Source organism: Mytilus californianus, unplaced genomic scaffold, assembly GCF_021869535.1.
Source record: "Mytilus californianus isolate M0D057914Y unplaced genomic scaffold, xbMytCali1.0.p SCAF_2, whole genome shotgun sequence".
NCBI classification, from domain to species: domain Eukaryota; kingdom Metazoa; phylum Mollusca; class Bivalvia; order Mytilida; family Mytilidae; genus Mytilus; species Mytilus californianus.
In genome coordinates, this window is record NW_026262668.1 from 107902030 (window position 1) to 107922873 (window position 20844).

A 20844-nucleotide genomic window follows, 5' to 3' on the forward strand; every position below is an offset into this window, starting at 1 on the left:
TATGATATGAACTTTCTAAAATATATGCTAAATTAAGTTTTTAAGGCAGAGAGGTGCATGTTGTCTACTGGACATATATACATCGATTTTTATGGGTGAATAGCAAAGAACATTTGGAAAATTGAATTACACGCACTTCTTGTTGAATACTAGATCATTATAGTAAAAAGTACAGAAGGTTATTTACAAGGCAAGTTATTCAAGCAGATCATTATAGTTTATGGTTTTTGTTGGGAGACTTAGGTATTGGCTTTTCCAGCAATGTGCTATGAAGTTGCATTACTTTCAGTACCTATCAGTTTGATGACTATTTTGAGGCACTGCCCCCTAGGTGATGGTCCAGTGACTTTCAATTAATTACCAATTTTCAGTGTTAAGTTTCTGCCTAAGTTAGTTTGATAGGAACTGCTTACAAGAATGTACAATAGACAGCAATATTTTCTATAAAGTTACATTAGTTAATGCCCACTAGTTAATGGTCCAGTGATTTTGAATTAAGATTGTTTTTTTCTGAATTTTAGGGCAACAGGCAAGACATATCTCTGTGTCAAAACATAAATTATATAATAATTTATGTTTTTATTTTTTTTTATTAGATTTGATGCAGCTTAATAAGAAATACAAATTAAAAAATCCTAAAAGTATATGATTAAGTAAGCACAATGAGTTAGCAATGTATATTACTATAGGTAAGAAAACATGAAAAAACAATGTATACATTGTATTACTATAGGTAAGAAAATATGAATGTTAGGCTTCAGACCTAAGATGAAATGATAAACATTTCAAACTTGTTTCCTTGAAGTACATGTAAATTTCCTTATTACCAGTCCAAACATTAATCATTTCCTTATTACCAGTCCAAACACTAATAATTTCCATATTACCAGTCCATAATTTTCTTATTACCAGTCCAAACACTGATAATTTCCTTATTACCAGACCAAACACTGATATTCCTTATAACCCGTCCAAACACTGATAATTTCCTTATTACCAGTCCAAACACTAATAAATTTCTTATTACCAGTCCAAACACTAATAAATTTCTTATTACCAGTCCAAACACTAATAAATTTCTTGTTACCAGTTCAAACACTAAGATTTCCTTATTACCAGTTCAAACACTAATAATTTCCTTTTATAAGTCCAAACACATAATTTCCTACATTGTTTTTCTTACACTAGGTACCCACATTCAAAGAACATTACCAATTACGGAAGCCCAAAGGGGACCTACAAAAAAATAATATTATATTGTTATCTCAATATATATATCGTTATTTCGATATAATTGAATCGTTATCTCGATATATTTATCTCGTTATCTCGATATTTATATCGTTATATTGATATATTTATTTCGTTATCTTGATATAATTATATCGTTATTTCGATATAATTAAATCGTTATCTCGATATTTATCTCGTTATCTCGATATTTATATCGTTATATCGATATATTTATTTTGTTATATCGATATATTTATTTTGTTATCTCGATATAATTATATCGTTATCTCCATATATTTATTTCGTTATCTCAATATGTATATCATTATTTCGATATAATTAAATCGTTATCTCGATATATTTATCTCGTTATCTCGATATTTATATCGTTATATCGATATAGTTATTTCGTTATCTCGATATAATCATATTGTTATCTCCATATATTTATTTCGTTATCTCGATATAATTATATCGTTATCTCCATATATTTATTTCGTTACCTCTATATTATTATATCGTTATCTCGATATAACTAAATCTTTATCTCGATATATAGTTAAGGTGGGGTGGGGTTATTGCACCTTTTTTGCAAATAACTCAAAAACTTATACATATATCAAAATTCTAGCAGAGGGTAAAATTGATTAGTACATAATGATCTGTATCTTTAAGTTTAGGTTGATCGGAAAACTTATTAAAGAGCTATGGGCCTATATTTGCAATTTTTTTAATCTTCATATTAGTTTTGACAATATCTTGAAAGTCGTAAAAGCTAGAGCCTTTTTTAGTTTTTCATCAATGTTCCAAAGTATTTCCTGTTTACAGAAATGTCATTTATCCAGGAGCAATAGAAAGCTATCAAAGTCCACTTCAATCTTTATTTAACATTGAGTTTAAGAAATACATAGTTCCCTATGCATAATGATAAGCGCATACAATATCAAAAAAATATAAATGCATGATAATTATATAAAGGCCTTCATTGGTAGAAGATATGGAAATATAGAAAGTAATTTTGAAAATTTAGGCGAAATGTATGTCTTACTGTAAAAGAAGTATATAAATATATGCAGTGTTGTATATGTATATTTATTATATACTTAGTAGTAAATACAGATAAGTTGTATGTGTAATACAATCACTGGCAAGCGTGCTGTATCAGCCACCCGTGATGATATCGATATCAGCACGGTTGCAAAGGCTTTATCAAACCTTTAATCTATATGACATCACGTCATCGATTGCAGTCACTGTTGCAAAGGCTTTATCAAACCCCTAATCTGTATGACGTCATGTCAAACCTCTTATCTGTATGACGTCATTTCAACCCCCCTTATCTGTATGACGTCATGTCACATTAAAGACATCTACGTGAGGTATATGTATATAATAAAGTGTATATGATATGGCTTTTTCAATATCACACACCGTATTAACCCTCAACCAATATAATTCCTCGAGCAGAGCTCTTGGGATTATATTGCTGTCTCGGGTTGATACGGATGTGATATTGAAAAAGCCATATGTTATTCTCTATATATTTTAAAATACGTCTAAACATCAGCCCAACAATGTTAGGTCTGTAAATTTCCTCTTGCAAATTTTTTGTTCTTCCCTCACCGGGATTCGAGCTCCTGATATATCGTGGCACCAAATCGCCTTGCACTATGCCCGACGCACTAGACCACTCGACCACCTAGGCTCTACAATAATAAAGCTTTCGGTGGCCGGATGTTACTTTTCCTTGTCGTATATTTTAAAATATATATACATATACAACACTGCATATATTTATATGCTTCCTTTAGAGTAAGAAATACATTTCGCCTAAATTTTCAAAATTACTGTTTCTTATTTGTTTTTATCGATTAAATCAAATCCATTCAATTCAAATTTTAGATTAAAAGCTAGAGCCTTAGTTTAAATTGGAAATTGTTTAGATCATTAAGAGCTACAAAATAGTCTTGTGGGCAAAACTTTCAGATTTTGCTTCTCTTAAAATACCCAAATTTGCAGATTTTCGCATATTTTTGCTTATTTATTGAAAACTATAGGCCCCAGGTTTGTTTGAACATTTTTTTCTTTTTTATAATATACACAAGGTCAGTAACTCGATAAATCAAGAATATGGTCTTCGTTTTCTCGTTGTATTTTATTTATGTATAATTAAATTAAGAATGGAAATGGGGAATGTGTCAAAGAGACAACAGCCCGACCAAAGAGCAGAAAACAACTGAAGGCCTCCAATGTGTCTTCAATACAGCGAGAAAATCCCGCACCCGGAGGAGTGCTTCAGCTGGCCCCTTAACACAAATGTATACTAGTTCAGTGATTATGGACGTCAAACTTAACTCCGAAATGTATAATAGAAACTTAAATCAAAAAGCATACAAGACTAGCAAAGGCCAGAGGCTCCTGTATTGGGACAGGCGCAAAAATGCGGCGGGGTTAAACGATGTTTTGTGGGTTCTCAATCCTCCCCCTATACCTTTAGTCAATGTAGAAAAAACAAACACACATGCAGCAATACGCACAGTGAAACACAGTTTAAAAGAAGTCCGAGTCCGATGTCCGAATAGGTAACAAAAGAAACTAAACAAAATGACAATGATACATAAACGTACAAAAGAATACTAGCAGTTACTGACATGCTAGCTCCAGACCTCAATTAAATTGTCTGAATCAACATCTTAAAATTTTCAAAGGTATATTCCAGGTTCTTTAAAACGAACCATAAACCGACATTTTACATGTAATAATAAAAAAGTAATGCTATGAAACATCTCATAATTTGAACCTATTTACCGAGGTTGGATAACTATCGGTCAGCACCGGTTAACACCACTGGGGGATTAATCGAACATTCTTCATTTCGCGCGCTTCAGATGGATGACAAACCTTGAAAGACATTAAACAGGCTTATTTTTTTTTTGCGCTGGCAGTTTGATCCGCTTGCTTGATATGTCAATTTCTGTTTACATTGATTGATGTTTGCTTAACGTCCAGTTGCAAATATTTCATGCATAATCAAGACGAAAAGAAGAAAGCAACAGACCAGGAAAGCCGATCGAATTGCCGGTGCAAAAATGTAATGTCGTTAAAGTTTTGTATCAATCTGTAGCTGCAGCGAAAATGCGTAGAACTGTCGATTTTCAATATAGGTTCCAGACACGCTTGAAATAGTATATATATCTGTAATATACAAGAGGTCGGACAACTATCGGGGAGTGTTTGCTAAATCACTGGAGGATCAATTGACAGTTACAGTAACTCCTAACGACAAAACCATTATATTTATATTTTCCTGTGTACATTTTTTTTATTACAATAACGCCAATTTGTCCCAGGAAAGAGTTGTCTTATTAATTCTCTTACTACATCTCATTTATTACGACCTCATGTATATTAAAGATATATATATATATACTAGTTCAAGCTAGCCTAAGACATTTAAAACTTAATGTTAGATAAAGGTTAAAATGGACTTTGTTAGCTTTCTATTGCCCCTGTATAGATGGCATTTTTGTAAACCGGGAACCTTTTATTTGTTACATGGACGACTAAGATAAGCGTAAACAGGAAATATTTTGGAATAATAATAATAAAAAAAGGCTCTCGCTTTTAAAAATATTGTCAAAATTATAAAAAAAAATGAGAAAATTGCAAATTAAGGGCCATAGCTCTGAAACGAATTTTCCGATCAACCTGAACTTAAATTTCAACAGAGGCAGATCATAATGTATTGATCAATTTTACTCTCTGCTAGATTTTGATATCTGTAGAATTTTTGAGTTATTTGAAAAAAGGTGCCATAACCCCACCTTAACTATATAATGATATCGAGATAACGACATAATTATATCGAGAAAATTATATAATTATATCGAGATAACGAAATAAATATATCGATATAACGATATAAATATCGAGATAACGAGATAAATATATCGAGATAACGATTTAATTATATCGAAATAACGATATATATATTGAGATAACGAAATAAATATATGGAGATAACGATATAATTATATCGAGATAACGAAATACATATATCGATATAACGAAATACATATATCGATATAACGATATAAATATCAAGATAACAAGATAAATATATCGAGATAACGATTTAATTATATCGAAATAACGATATATATATTGAGATAACGATATAATATTATTTTTTTGTAGGTCCCCTCTGGGCTTCCGTACCAATAGCCCTCATCCGAGGTCATCAACAAAAGCCTAGATTTTGGTTGTTAAACTATTGTCAGAAAGTTCACTGCAATAAAGAGCTAGGCAGAAGTTATTGCTTCAATATTCATGATTTTTTTGTTTCACAATTGACTTTGGTCAGAGGTAATAACAAATCAATATAATACATTGTAGAAAACAGGTATGTTGGTATAGGGAGATGTAACCAATTAACACATGACAAAGACATTGAAAATCTGCCTCTTGTTCTACATCTGAGGGAGGGATAAAGCAAATTATAATTTTCAAGTCAAATTCAACTTTTGTATATGGACATCTGGATAAGGCTTTACCGAAACAACTTCGGTCAATTATAAGGAATATATGTAACAACAAATCTTACAAGGTTATCCTTACATTTACAATAGAGATTAAATTAAGGAGTCTATTTTACACTTGGTTTTATATTTGTTACGCATGAATGTACAGATAAGCAACCATGATATGCACATTTTCTTAGTATAGAGTGTACACAAGGAAGCTCGCTTAATTATGCATATGTTAGCATGCCTTTTAAATATAACCCCAGTATGCTTATGCATGAAAACCTCGTCATTATATGCTTAGAGGTTACCCAATATTATGCTTTATATATACTTTTATCACAGCATGTAACTGGAACTTTGAAAACTTGAAATGAACCCATGCCAAATGTTGTTTTTTTTTAAAGATGTTTTTCAATGTTAAATTGAAATATAAGTTTTAAAAAATGTGATGGTTTGTTTGAGTGATCAAAGTTCTACTATAGTATTTGTAAGAATGGTACATTGTGATACAAAATGTGATGGTTTGTTTGAGTGATCAAAGTTCTACAATAGTATTTGTAAGAATGGTTCATTGTGATACAAAATGTGATGGTTTGTTTGAGTGATCAAAGTTCTACAATAGTATTTGTAAGAATGATTCATTGTGATACAAAATGGTTTTCATAAAGGGATAGATATAGTTTTCAAGTTAAAAAGAAATGTCTCCAAATTATTGTAATACCAGTTATTGAACTAAAACCAACAACCATGAGCTATATTAACTTCTGTGAATATTAGATTGTTTTGACTATTGTATCATATTGTCCATCATTCTTACAATGAGTGCCACTTTCACAATTTCCCCAGAATCCTGTTTGTTACTTTATAAACATGATATGTTATTCACATAAACTAAATATTTTTGTTATATCTTTAAATCTGATTTTAAGAAAAAATACTAGTCTATGCTGAACATCATTATGTTATATAATTATAAAATTTTTAAAAATTAAAATATATAACTTTATGAGTATGTTACTAATTTATCCATTTTTATTTAAAGCCTTTATGTATATTAGTATATACACATTCAAAGTTTGCAAAAAGATTTTTTTTTTAAGTTTGAATGATTTGCTTATGAATATGTATAAAGTTTTATTACATAGTTTCACTATTTAACTTATGATATTTTTTTGAACTAATGTTTTTTTAAAAATGCTTCATTTATATGTTTACTCTATGTGAAGATGTTTGCTTCTTTTTTTTTAAGATAGCAGATGTGAGAAGTGATTCAGAAGATGGAAAAGATGAACTAAGCGAAGGTGAAGATTATAAAGGCATTCTTAATAATGTCAATGACAATAGTCCCAGGGTAAGGTCAAAGTTCAGAGGAGACAAAGGTCATCAGTGACGTAATTACTGTAGAAAAGATCGATGTTAGAATGTTTCAATAGGGAATTCTTATCTAACTTCCTAACTAACGTAATATATAGATTTTTAAGTCAAAGATAATCAGACAGCTCCATGGTCCAAAGAAAAACACTGCACATAAAACCAGAGATTGACTGACACTAATCCCACAAAATCAAATGAGTTCAAGTGCTTCAGAAGAGTAAGCAGTTCCTGCTTTACTTGTTGCAGTCATTGTGTTTCTCATGGCAAGTAAAATTCTGGTGTTTGGTGTCTAGGTGTCCATTACAAATGCATTTTAATAATATAAAAATAATGATATTTATTAAACACAAAACAGTAAGAACTTGACAAAAACAGAGATTCAGTACAGTGAAAATATTTAGAAATTAAAACTAATGAAAGTATACTTGCCCAGTTAGACTAGTTTGAACAGAATTGCCTAATACCACAGGATAAACCTCAAAATAGGTTAGGCTTATTTGTAGTGGGGATGCTAACATAGTTATGTAGCTTCTTAAGAATTCTCTAATGACAAGGTATGTTAAATTGAACACAGGCTAACATAGAATTTTTCTAATTTTAGTTTTTTATATATTCATAGGGTTGCTTTTGATGCTTAGACTGTTATAAACAGGAATATAAATGTATGTATAATGTGGGATATTTTTACAATTTTGTACCTCAAAATAGTTTTTTACATGTATAGTTTATTTAAATTACTGAAATAATTATAGAATGTTAGAATGAAGACCTTGACTTTTAAGTTTTCTTTTCTTTTCATCTATGATGAATTTGAACTTTTTATGACCTCACACAAAATGGGTAAGAGGAACCATGATCCCATCATCATTCTCTATTGTGTAAATATTATTATATTCGTTACAGATTAAGTTTTAGAAAGGCAACCAAAATTTGACAATGCTATTGGTATGTTTTTGTTTTCAGTTTTCTAATACCAATATGCATTTTCTCAGGATTTGTCAACTGACCCCATTGGTATTTAGGTATAACTTGCTTTCAAGTTTGATAAAATGAGAGTTGTTTTCTTTCCACTTTTTCTTTTTATTGAGCATTTGCCTCCAAGTTAGTTTTGCCTGGTACTTCCATGTCCAGTGTAAGTATTGATACATATTAGTATTACTCAGATTTTGTATAAAGGAATACTATGATATTTGGTCTAAAACTTTACAGTAATGAGTTGTACCATTAAGCCATTTTCAGATCTGTTTCTGAACAGTCACTTCATATTTGATGATGCTTTGAATTTTATTATACCTACTGAGCTGAATCTGTACTTATTAGCTTTGATTTTTAATTTTTGTTAAGATCACCAACAAGATGTAATACTCTATACCAATGCAGCAATGTCACGTTGTTCATGTCCATCCACATCAATTTATCTTTGAGTGCATATGACCTCAATAACTACTCCATTGTTTTGTAGGCATTTTTAAAAAGAATTTTTTAACTACTTCATGCAAAATCATATTATGCCTTAAGAAACATTGCTGATAAAAAGAACAATGACATTTTATTTTTATATACTGACTTCATCAATTAGAATATCAGCTAACCCTAGCTGGCTTACTCGACTATTATTACTGATAAATCAGTATCAATAACCAAAGTGCCATTACTATATATTTATCATTGCTTAATGCTCCACTTTTGTTTGAAGGAAAGATATATATTCTCTCATGGTTGTGGCCTGTTATCTATTTCTTGCATGAAGAGATATTTCTCGTATCACACTGCAAAGAGTGTGATACGAAAAAGTGATACAAAAACTGCATTAATTTGATTGGCTTATCCAGCATCATGAGACGATATTACGACAATTCCATTGGCTATTCGTTAGGTCTTTAATAACTTTCAAAGGTTAAGATGAAGTAAGTTTCATCCATGGCAACAGATTTATTTGATTTCTTCAATAATATACAAAACACTCACTTTTCACTTGGAAATCTTCTTTTTGACAAATTTTATTACATTCTGTAGTGAACAAAAAGTTTTAAAATGTCTGATGTTAAAGTTTGACGCCGGAACATAACATTTGACGTCATACTGATATGTGCAAAAGATTAGATTAACAATTTGCGGAATTTTTTATTTAACACAATGAGAGTGTTGACCAAAAGAGAAATAGATTTAACAACTCGTGAGAATTGGATATCACTTGATATCAACTCTCGTTATTTAAATTAAACAGTAATAGTTAACTCTCCAAAGGCTCGTTTATTATTATATTGAAATTATACAACTCGAGTTGATATCAAGCAATATCCAATTTTCACTCTTTATGAAACCTAAAAATATTTACTGCAAGCCATTTACTTCATGTTTGACAATGCAGATTATATTAATACATATTACTCAGCTTGTGTATTAATTAATGATTTTATATTTGGTCTTGAATTTTAAATGTTGAGTTGTACCATGTTAGAGATGTTCAGCTCTGTGGTGGTATGTCCAGTTTGACAACAATACTTTAAAAAAATTTATATTACCTACTGAGTATAAATTTTTGTCTTTGATGTCAAATAATGATTAGAGGTAGTTTTTGCATGACATATAAATGACTTTTTGTTGAAACTTTTGTCAGATATTTTCTAGTAGAATATGTCAATGTGATAGAAGAAAATTTCTGAATAAACTGTAGGCAATGGTATCTTGGGTTTTTATGCATTTTGAATTTGTTATCTGAAAGGTACAAATCAGTGTGTATTTACATGATTGCAATGAAGATTTTTTTTTCTTTTTAGCACACCTGGCCATTTGAGCCATGTTGCCATTACTTGGTGACAATGGTGTCTGTCATCACCAACTTTAAAAATAAATTTATTTTGAAACCACTGAATTAATTTCAACAAACTTAAAATAAATGATACTTAAGCAACCTTTCATAAAGTTTGTGTTTATTCTTCCTGCCAATGAACCAGCATGGCTGCCATGGCTGAAAATAAAACATAGGTGATATTCAGGAAATCTAATATGAAAATAAAACAGATGGAGAAAATCTAAAAGTGTCAATAAGATTCCCTACTTTTACTCCAAAATTATCAGAAAAACGTACTAATAGGATTTATTGTCCTTAAATGAAATTTTTTTAACAATTTTTGCATTTTAAGTGGGTTTTTCAAAGGAAATATCTGGTTAATAAAATAGTGAAGTATGGTGATGGCTGCCAACAGTTTCCATGCAATAACTTATGAACCCATCAACCAATGCGTTTCAAATTTCAATATGTTGTTACTGTTTTCCAAATTGAGGTCAAGTTTGATATTGATGATTTTTCACTTTCACCGTTGAGGAGTTATTTTCCTTGATGTATTGGAGTTTAGTCATGGTCTTTGATAGATTTGAAAATAACACTTTTTGTCTATTCTGTGCAATAACTTATGAACCATTCAACCAAGGCTTTTCAAATTTTGATATGTTGTTACTGATGACAAAATGGTGGTCAGGTATTTTTTGACGACTTTTACTGTTTAGGAGTTATGATCCTTGATAGATTGGAAAATAGGCAGAGAAATTGGGAGGTCAAACAAGCCTAAAAGCACTTTACATTAGAAAATATCAATTTCATTTGTACTAGCTGCCCTCTTAAGTTCAAAATAGTTTCCTTCAAAATACAGGAAAACCTGGCTTGCTGTCCATTTGACAGCTAATTTCTTGTTTCTAATTATCTTGAAATGAAGAAACTGTTTTCAGTGAAAATGATCACAGATGAGATCTACAAATTAGTCAATGTATCTAAAATTGTCAATAAACTTATCACTTAATTTAGGATTTTTGCAAATTTTTAGCATTTCTTGCAATTATCTTGAAAACCATAGTAGAGAGAGAGAAACTGTAACAGTAACAAAATCAGCAAATCAAAATCTAAAAATAAATCAAAATGATAAAAATTGTTGAATGACAAATTAAAGGACTTATTGTCATTAAATAAGTGTTAAAAGAGATGTTTTCTTAAAATGACAAGTTTTTGCTAGTTTTGTTTTGTTTTTGTATCTAAGTTTTTTATATTTATTTGAAAACAATAATAGAGAGAAAATATGGCAAAATTGTTCAAAGTATCACAATTTGCCTACTTCCCATATTCCTTAAAATCATCAGATGACTTCATAAAGGAGTTATTGCCATTAAGTTAAAAAAATAATTTTTGTGTTTGAGGCAAATATATTGATAACTATAATAGACAGAGAAAAAATGTAGAACATTAAAATTGATTCACAAAAAAAGATCCACAAATAAGTGGGTATGATAGAAATTTTCAAATGATTACTTTAAGGAGCTACTGCCCTTGAATTAAAAGTTTGTCCAATATTATGTATTTTTGGCTATTGTCTTAAAAACAATAATAAAAAGATGGAAACTGTTTAAAGCCAAAATACTCACCAAGATAATCATACCAAAAAATCCATGTATCCAAAATTGTCAGTTATCTTTAAAACCATAAATACTAGATAAAGAAATATTGTGGATTGTAATTAAGTTGGAATAAATACCAAAATATCAGGTGAACAATCAGACTCTTAGGAGTCTCTTGTTTCATTTTTAAATGGATTTTTAAACAAAAAGAAATTAAAATGTCCTTGTCTTATTGAAATGAAAGCATGAAGCATACATGGAAGATATATTTTATTTATATTCTACACTTTATTTTATATATAATATTTTTTTTATACAATGGTAGATAGTAATTGTACAATTCAGAAGTAATGTTATGTATTATTTTATGTTATTGATTATCATGATGTTTATATGAAATCCATCGTAACTATGTATTTAATCATAAGAAGGTTTATCTATGATGTTTTATGAGCTAAAATGTGAGTTTTGAACAAATTCAATGAAGTTTTGTGAGCTTGTAGGTGAGTTTTGTACAAGTTCAATGAAGTTTTGTGAGCTTATAGGTGAGTTTTGAAAAAATCAATGAAGTTTTGTGAGCTTATAGGTGAGTTTTGAACAATTTCATTTACTGAAAAAATATGATAATTGTACATGTCTTTAGTACACCAGTCTCATTAGATAATATGCCTCCTTAGTATGGTCTGTGCATGCTTATGCATTAAAAAGTTCATTTTGTATGTCAAAAAAATGTATCAAAAGAATCTCATCATTATAAAAAAAAACTGAAATCTTGCTACAAGACTTTAATATTAACTGACAACAGAGGACATACTTGTACATAAGGATTTTCAAAGGTAGTATGGGGGTATAAACAAAAATAAATAGATTGTTTTCATACTTTCCATGATGTAGTTTAGATCCTGGAATTCTAAACAAAAAATCCAGATAATAAAATGGTGAAGTGGGGTGGGTGGGTGGGCGTCTGCCAAAAGTTTCCATGCAATAACCTTTAACCAGTTCAACCAATGCTTTTAAAATTTTCATATGTTATTACTGATGACAAAGTGAAGGTCAAGTTTGATATTGACTATTTTTTATGTCCCCGCCGTAGCGGAGGGGGCATTAAGTTTTTTTACTATTGCTGTTTAGGAGTTACGGTCCTTGATAGATTGAAAAATTGCACTTTAGGTCTTGAAAGGCAAAATATAGAATTTGACAAGTCAAACAAGCCTGAAATCTCATACTTCAAGAATATATCAATTTCATTGGTACATGTACTAGTTGCCCTCAACAATGGTTACCTTCAAAATACAGAAAACTCTGTTTGCTGCCAATTTGAAAGCTCAATTTCTTTTAAAAAATATGATGTCATGGAGCTTGTTTTCAGGTTACAAGCTTTGAAAATAGACACTTTTAGTAAGGCCTATATAGGCTAAAAGCATTATTAAATAAATCAATAAAAAGAAAAACGATTAACAGAATTTTGAAATAAAATAGAAGAAGATAGCTCTTATAAAATGATTTTAGAAAATTAAAAGCAAAAATGTTGCCATTTCATTTTTTTTTCTTTCTATAATAGAAAACAGAAAAAAAATTATTGTACATTCCTTTTTAAAATTAGATCACAGGAATGTTCTCTCAAATTTTGAAAAGAATTAAGAATCAATTGAAAAAAATGAAAAAGAATTAAAAAAATTGTTTCTAAAACAATCAAAATAATAAGATAAAATCACATAATTTTCTTCCTTTAAATGAAATGTTACAAATGAATTGCATTCAAAGCCTCAAATTTGCTTGAATTATTGAAAATTTAGATGGACTGTTATTCTAATAATTGAGTATATAAGTTTGAAGAAGACCCCCTCACAAACTGACTCAGAGCATTAAGTTGTTATGTTGGATGCTAAACGCCTCAAACTAATTAACACATGAGCATAAAATAACAAGATCACATAACTGAGGTGAACTTCAAATTATGTTGTGTTTTTATTACTCAGGAACATTATTTTTTTCAAAGAAAAAATGTAACTTTACATAAAGATTTAATTTTAAATGATATTTATCTTGATATTGCTAGACAAAAATCTTAAAAAGGTTTTTAGAAGTTTTTCAAATGATTGCTAATAGATAAAGTTAAATACGAATATATTGTGTTTTAGAATTTTTATTATAATCATCTTCTTTACCAGTTTTAGGTTATTTAAAAAATTTTAATTACCTCGGCATAAAATGTACACATTTATTTTGTAAATAGCAGATTGTTTTATTTACATGAAGGAAATAATTTTATATATGTTGTAGTATAATTTGTCCTTTCTGTTTTGTTAATTTAAATATTTTTTTACACATTGTTATCTTATTTATTATTACCTTTGCTCTATTTAGTCTTTTAGAAGTTATTGTTACATTCACTTTACATCGTTAGAAAAAAATTATTTTTGTGTTAACAACATTACAGAGTAGAAGCAAAAGATCACTATTTTTTGTCCAACTCTATTAAAATTAAGATCAGTAGAAACAAATAAGACTACCATTAGCTTCAGTATGCCAAGGTAAAATTGGCCTTATTGATATCACATAGCAAAAGAAAATAGGTGTCTCTTCATATTCATATGGTAATGCAAATCTTATCTGCAACTTCTTTTTTTTCACCAATTAAGCAAACCTAAATATTAATAGAAAGAGAACTTTATCACAAAATTTGAACCACTCTTAAATAGGTGATGTTTCCAATGGTTTAATCTTGTATTTATATAAGGGTATGAATGTTGAAGAGTATTTTCATTGTCTACCTTTCCATTATATGTTATGTCACATTGACATTACGGTTAGTTATATACCTACTGTATTCGCCTGGAGATGGTCAACAGACATGAAAGTACTATATTATCAATAATCTGGTTGTGTTGGATTTATTTTAAGTGGGATTTATATATATATATATATAGAAGAATCACATATTAGGAAGAAAAATGTATCAATATATAAGCATTTGGTAACCAGTAAATCATATTAAAATTTCTGGCTGTGCGTGACCATTTAAAATAACAGCCTCATAGAAAAACAAGCTTTTTTGCCTTAAATTGTTTTACATATTGATTTTGATAGGAATGTTCAGTTTTATTATAGCTTTTTAAGTATCTGTTATATGACTACCATTCATACTTAAATAGAAGAGCCATGAATATATCATTTGAATGATACCCTGACTTATATAATGACCAGATTTACAGGTTTAAATGCAGGGCTAAGAGATTTCTTCTTAAGTCATAGAGAATCAGAATCATCGAATTTTGTAACAAAGATAACAAAAATATTATATCTTCTAACTGTCAAATTGTACAGACAATACACTGTTATGGAAGTCCTTTACACTTATATCTACATCACTGTTAAAAGTAAGGATATACAAGTAAAGAAGTATTCGTTTGTCATCAGAAATAGCATTTCTTTATAAAAACAAGAATAGAGAAATTTGAGCCAAAAAATGTTAAAGAATAGAGAGGAAGAGTGTGCTAAAATATAGAGATTACAAATTAATGGGCCAAATAAAGAATAGAGAAAAAATGCCTACTTAATTAAAGAACACAGCAATGAAGACATACAAACATTCATGTATATTTTAAAGATTTTGCATTGCATGAATTACAAAATATTGACTGCTAAAATATTGACAAAATATTCAAATCTAGATGAAAGATTTTCAAACAAAAAGAAATGGATGTGAAACAATAAGAGTCACTTGATTGATACATAATTATTATTTACTTAATTTAATGTCATTTTAAATTATATCAAAATTTCTATTTCAAACAGTTATATTCTTTGCATCGACAATTGACTTCCATGTCAGTCTGAATGAGTATATTAGATCTGTAGAGCTAATACAGGGAAGGAAACTCTTGAAATGTATATACCTAGGTATAATGATTTGAATTTGCAGTAAGAAATGTAAAAGCCTGCATTAAGAACTTTAGTTTTTAAATCTGCGAATATAAGATAAGACAAAGTGATTGTAGTCTGAACTTTTACATGTAATGCACCAGTTATATTGTCACTAATAAAATATTTATATACTTCACAAGTTTTGCAGCATTTATTTTGATCTTACAAAATGATGTTCTTTTCAAGGACCGAAATTCTGCGACTTGATTTGACCAAAATGAGTCCTTACACTCCTCTTCCAAGTTCCCCAATTTTAAACCAATATTTTCAACATGTAACTTAACTTGAATATGTAATTGATCCTTAAAACATGACGATTATATGGAGTATATATCTCTCAGTTGATATGATAATCAAGAGCTTCCAAGTGGGGAATTTTAAATCAATCCTTCGGAAATTGTACGGATGCCGTCACCAGTTGGTTGACTGTTAAGAAGTATCTGTTTCACAGATGACGACGGATATGTTCCCATTGTCGTAACCACAATCCCATCCTCGTTTTCCAGAATGCGACCTACCGAATTAGACTTATTACTGGGTTTGTACTTGCATGAGCAATACGAAGGGTGCCACATGTAGATAGTATCTGCATACCCTTCCGGAGCACCTGAGATCACCCCCCGGATTTTGGTAAGGTTCGTGATGCTCCATCTTTAGTTTTCTATGTTGTGTTTTGTGTATTGTTTGTCTCTTCGTCTTTTTTCCGTTTCTTTTGCCATGGCATTGGCAGTTTGTTTTCGACTTATGAGTTTAGATATACCCTTTGATATCGTTCGCCTCTCTTTTAGAAATATCTTTTGGCATGATACAGTGAATTGACAAAGATATTTATGCCATAATATATCCAATATCTCGTGGATCTTTATCTTTATTCTGCCTATTATCATTAATACCATTTTACCTATCGGTTTGTTTTATAAGCTTTTTTTATTTGTATGCAAACAGAACAGTCAAATATGAAGGTATACAATGTTAAGGGTTAAACTAGGTATATACAGTTAAATCGGGGACTCCCATACACAGGCCCGGAAGGCTTATGATGTTCGAGCTTACATTTCACTTTCAGGTAGATGGATTAAGTCGACAATTGTTCTATTGATGACGATCGATAGATGTGCTGTATCTGGAAAAAACTGTCTGTGCTATTGCTTGGTTTCTTGGTGTAATCTTTGATGGCAGACCAATTCTCCTTCGTATAAGATCTTATATATAGAATTATGAGCCAGGCTTTTTCTGTGTGTTCCAATTTCTGTAAGGTGCTATATCCCATGTATAGGTTGATGTTACCATGGAAGTATTATATTGACAATATAATACTTCCATGATGTCAATATAATACTTCCATGATGTTACAAAGCGGAAAGTTCTAAGTTGTCCATTTTGATTTTGTTAATATGACACCCTCTGTATGTGATCACTTAGTGGTGAACCCATACTTGAGGTGTGTTGATAAGTATGCACTCTCTTTTATAACTTGGGAGATATTTGTTTAAGTTCCTCCTTCGAAATTCTAGTGTTATGTTAGCTTTTGCGTTGCCTTGAATATATGGAAGTCACAATGCATTTCCTCTGACAATTTTAAACCGAGATAAAGGAAGAGCTGAACAGTTTTCATGTTGTAGTTGTAGACAACAGGTATGTGTTTTTGTCGCAGAAAGCTCGACATAGGGATAGTGATCCGGCGGCGGCGGCGACGGCGTTAGCTAACTTCTTAAAAGCTTTATATTTTAGAAGGTGGAAGATCTGGATGCTTCATACTTTATATATGGATGCCTCATGTTACGACGTTTCCGTCAGTCACATGTCCAATGTCCTTGACCTCATTTTCATGGTTCAGTGACTACTTGAAAAAAAAGTTAAGATTTTTTGTAATGTTAAATTTTCTCTTATTATAAGTAATAGGATAACTATATTTAGTGTGTGCGTACCTCATGCCCGTCAGACAGTTTTCACTTGACCTCGACCTCATTTCATGGATCAGTGAACAAGGTTAAGTTTTGGTGGTCAAGTCCATATCTCAGATACTATAAGCAATAGGTCTAGTATATTCGGTGTATGGGAGGACTGTAAGGTGTACATGTCCAACTGGCAGGTGTCATCTGACCTTGACCTCATTTTCATGGTTCAGTGGTTATAGTTAAGTTTTTTGTTTTGGTCTGTTTTTTTTATACTGTATGCAATAGGTCTACTATATTTGGTGTATGGAATGATTGTAAGGTGTACATGTCTAGCTGGCAGGTGTCATCTGACCTTGACCTCATTTTCATGGTTCAGTGGTCAAAGTTAAGTTTTTGAGTTTTGGTCTTTTTTTCTAATACTATATGCAATAGTTCAACTATATTTGGTGTATGGAAATATTTTATGATCTATATGTCAGTCAAGCAGGTTTTATTTGACCTTGACCTCATTTTCAAGGTTCATTGCTCAGTGTTAAGTTTTTGTGTTTTGGTCTGTTTTTCTTAAACTATAAGCAATAGGTCAACTATATTTGTTGTATGGAAGAATTGTTAGCTGTACATGCCTACCTAGCATGGTTCATCTGACCTTGACCTCATTTTCATGGTTCATTGGTCAATGTTTAGTTTACTTGGTTAATGTTAAGTTAATGTGACAGTTGTAATAAAGCTTTATATTTAGGACTATCAACATAATATCAATGATTAGTAAAGAAGGCGAGACATTTCAGCGTGTGCACTCTTGTTCGTATTCATAAAGGTTAAGCATTTTACCAAATGGACGATCATCTGCCAGCTGCTTGTCTTTTCTTCATTGATACATGAACACATCAAAAAGTATGTCACGAATCGTCAAAAATACCAGTCCAACACCAACATTCTACTCTTCCTGAAAAAAACAGACATTCAAACAAAGACAAACAACACCTGTTTAAGTACAAGCACACGTTTGTCACTTGAACAAAAACCTCGCCCTTTATCCATGAAGACCATACACGTATGTCGTAAAACAAAAGAACTGCACATTGCAGCTACCAAGTTATGCAAGATCGGACCAGTTGTGGTTGGCTGTGTATAGGAGGGAGTAGTGAACAAATAGTCGACGTGTACTTGTAAATTATGAATTCACATGGCATTTGTCGTTGAACCAGAAGGGCGCATGAACCATCTCTTGGTGGTACAGTAGAACTTGCTTTTTTCAATCGACTCTTTCATATCGCCAACTACCCATGATGGTTGATTTCTTTCGATTAGCAAAGCGGTGATTCAGCTAAATAAATAGCCTTGGATACCATAATAACTAATCTGTGGAACCCATTGATGTTTGACTGCCGAATGCCATTTCAACTTGATCTTTTAAATCCAGTGATCGGGCGACGGTTTCTATATAGTGATCGCCAGTTGTCCTAAGCTTCTAAACGAACGATGTTTCCTAAGGCCATGTTGATAAAATAAAATTGAAAATGGAAATGGGGAATGTGTCAAAGAGACAACAACCCGACCATAGTACAGACAACAGCAGAAGGTCACCAACAGGTCTTCAATGCAGCGATAAATTCCCGCACCCGGAGGCGTCCTTCAGCTGGCCCCTAAACAAATATATATACTAGTTCAGTGATAATGAACGCCATACTAAACTCCAAATTGTACACAAGAAACTAAAATTAAAAATAATACAAGACTAACAAAGGCTAGACGCTCCTGACTTGGGACAGGCGCAAAAATGCGGCGGGGTTAAACATGTTTATGAGATCTCAACCCTCCCCCTATACCTCTAGCCAATGTAGAAAAGTAAACGCATAACAATACGCACATTAAAATTCAGTTCAAGAGAAGTCCGAGTCTGATGTCAGAAGATGTAACCAAAGAAAATAAACAAAATGACAATAATACATAAATAACAACAGACTACTAGCAGTTAACTGACATGCCAGCTCCAGACTTCAATTAAACTGATTGAAAGATTATGTCTTCATCATATGAATATCAGGCACAATCCTTCCCGTTAGGGGTTTAGTATCATACCATCATAACATATATGAGAAGAACATAACCCGTGTCATGCCAACAACTGGTTTTTAAATAAATGTGTTTAGTGCCGATGCAAAGACCCTATAAGTGAATCAATATTAACGCCAAAATATGCAATCTTTAATGACCTGACAACAGTATCGTAACTATATCCCTTCTTAATAAGTCTATTTAAAGGTTTTTTTAGCTTCAGAGGTGAATACTGACATTTTTGTACTTTATAAAGAATATTTCCATAAAAAATTGGATGTGAAATACCTGAACGTATAAGAAGTCTGCATGTTGAGCTATATTTACGAATGATGTCCTTATACCGATGATAAAATTTAGTAAATGTTTTGACTAGTTTGTGATATCGAAAACCCTAGTGTAATAATTTTTCCGTAATACATAAATTTCTCTCGTTAAAATCTAAAACATTGTTACATACACGAGCGAATCGTACAAGTTGAGATATATAAACACCGTAAGATGGTGACAAGGGAACGTCACCATCTAAAAATGGATAATTAACGATAGGAAATGAAAAATCATCTCTTTTATCATATATTTTAGTATTAAGCTTTCCATTAATGATATAGATATCAAGATCGAGGAAAGGGCAGTGGTCATTGTTAGTATTAGCTTTATTTAAAGTAAGTTCAACAGGATAAATTTCTTTAGTATACATACTGAAGTCGTCATTATTGAGAGCCAAAATATCATCCAAATATCTAAAAGTATTATTAAATTTGTGTACCAGATGTTGTTTCGATGGGTCTTTGCTGATTTTTGTCATAAATTGTAACTCATAGCAATACAAAAAATGATCCGCAATAAGTGGTGCACAGTTAGTCCCCATTGGAATTCCGATAACCTGACGATATACGGAATCTCCAAAGCGAACAAAAATGTTATCTAGTAAAAATTCAAGGGCATATATAGTATCAAAGCATGTCCAATTGACATAGTTTTTTTGTTTATTGCTACTAAAAAATGACCTAAAAGAGTTTGAACATATATATTCACATTCTGACTTTTTAAATGCCCATTTAATTAGGTGTGTGAATTTTTTCTTAATGAGAATGTGAGGCAATGTGGTATATAGGGTAGAAAAATCAAAACTTTGAACAGATTCAAAATCACCAATATATGCATGTAATTTATCAAGTACTTCCAACGAGTTCTTGACACTCCAAAAGTAATTAATTCCACTATTTTCGAAGGACTTATTTGAACAATTTATTATCAGGTTTTTGATTGTACCAAGTGTACTGGTAAGAAAAATAGACAATTTAGTAGTGGAACAATGGCTTGAAGACGAAATGAATCTATATTTGTAAGGTGTTTTGTGTAGCTTCGGAAGCCAATACATAGTTGGGACTTTCATTGTATTTGGTTCTGCTTGTAAAGCGGTAGCTAAAAGTTTA

The 20844-nt window shown here is 30.9% G+C and overlaps 1 protein-coding gene across 1 annotated transcript in view; it reads left to right on the forward strand.

Annotated features, from left to right (window-relative positions):
• LOC127730688 (ceramide synthase 2-like) overlaps positions 1–15588 on the forward strand; it is a 90528-nt gene extending 74940 nt beyond the window's left edge. Inside the window, exon 10 of the mRNA XM_052239212.1 lies at positions 7009–15588. Coding sequence (XP_052095172.1) covers positions 7009–7149 — 141 coding nt within the window. The 3' untranslated portion in view covers positions 7150–15588. The remainder of the gene's footprint in view (positions 1–7008) is intronic.
• Positions 15589–20844: the final 5256 nt, after the last annotated feature.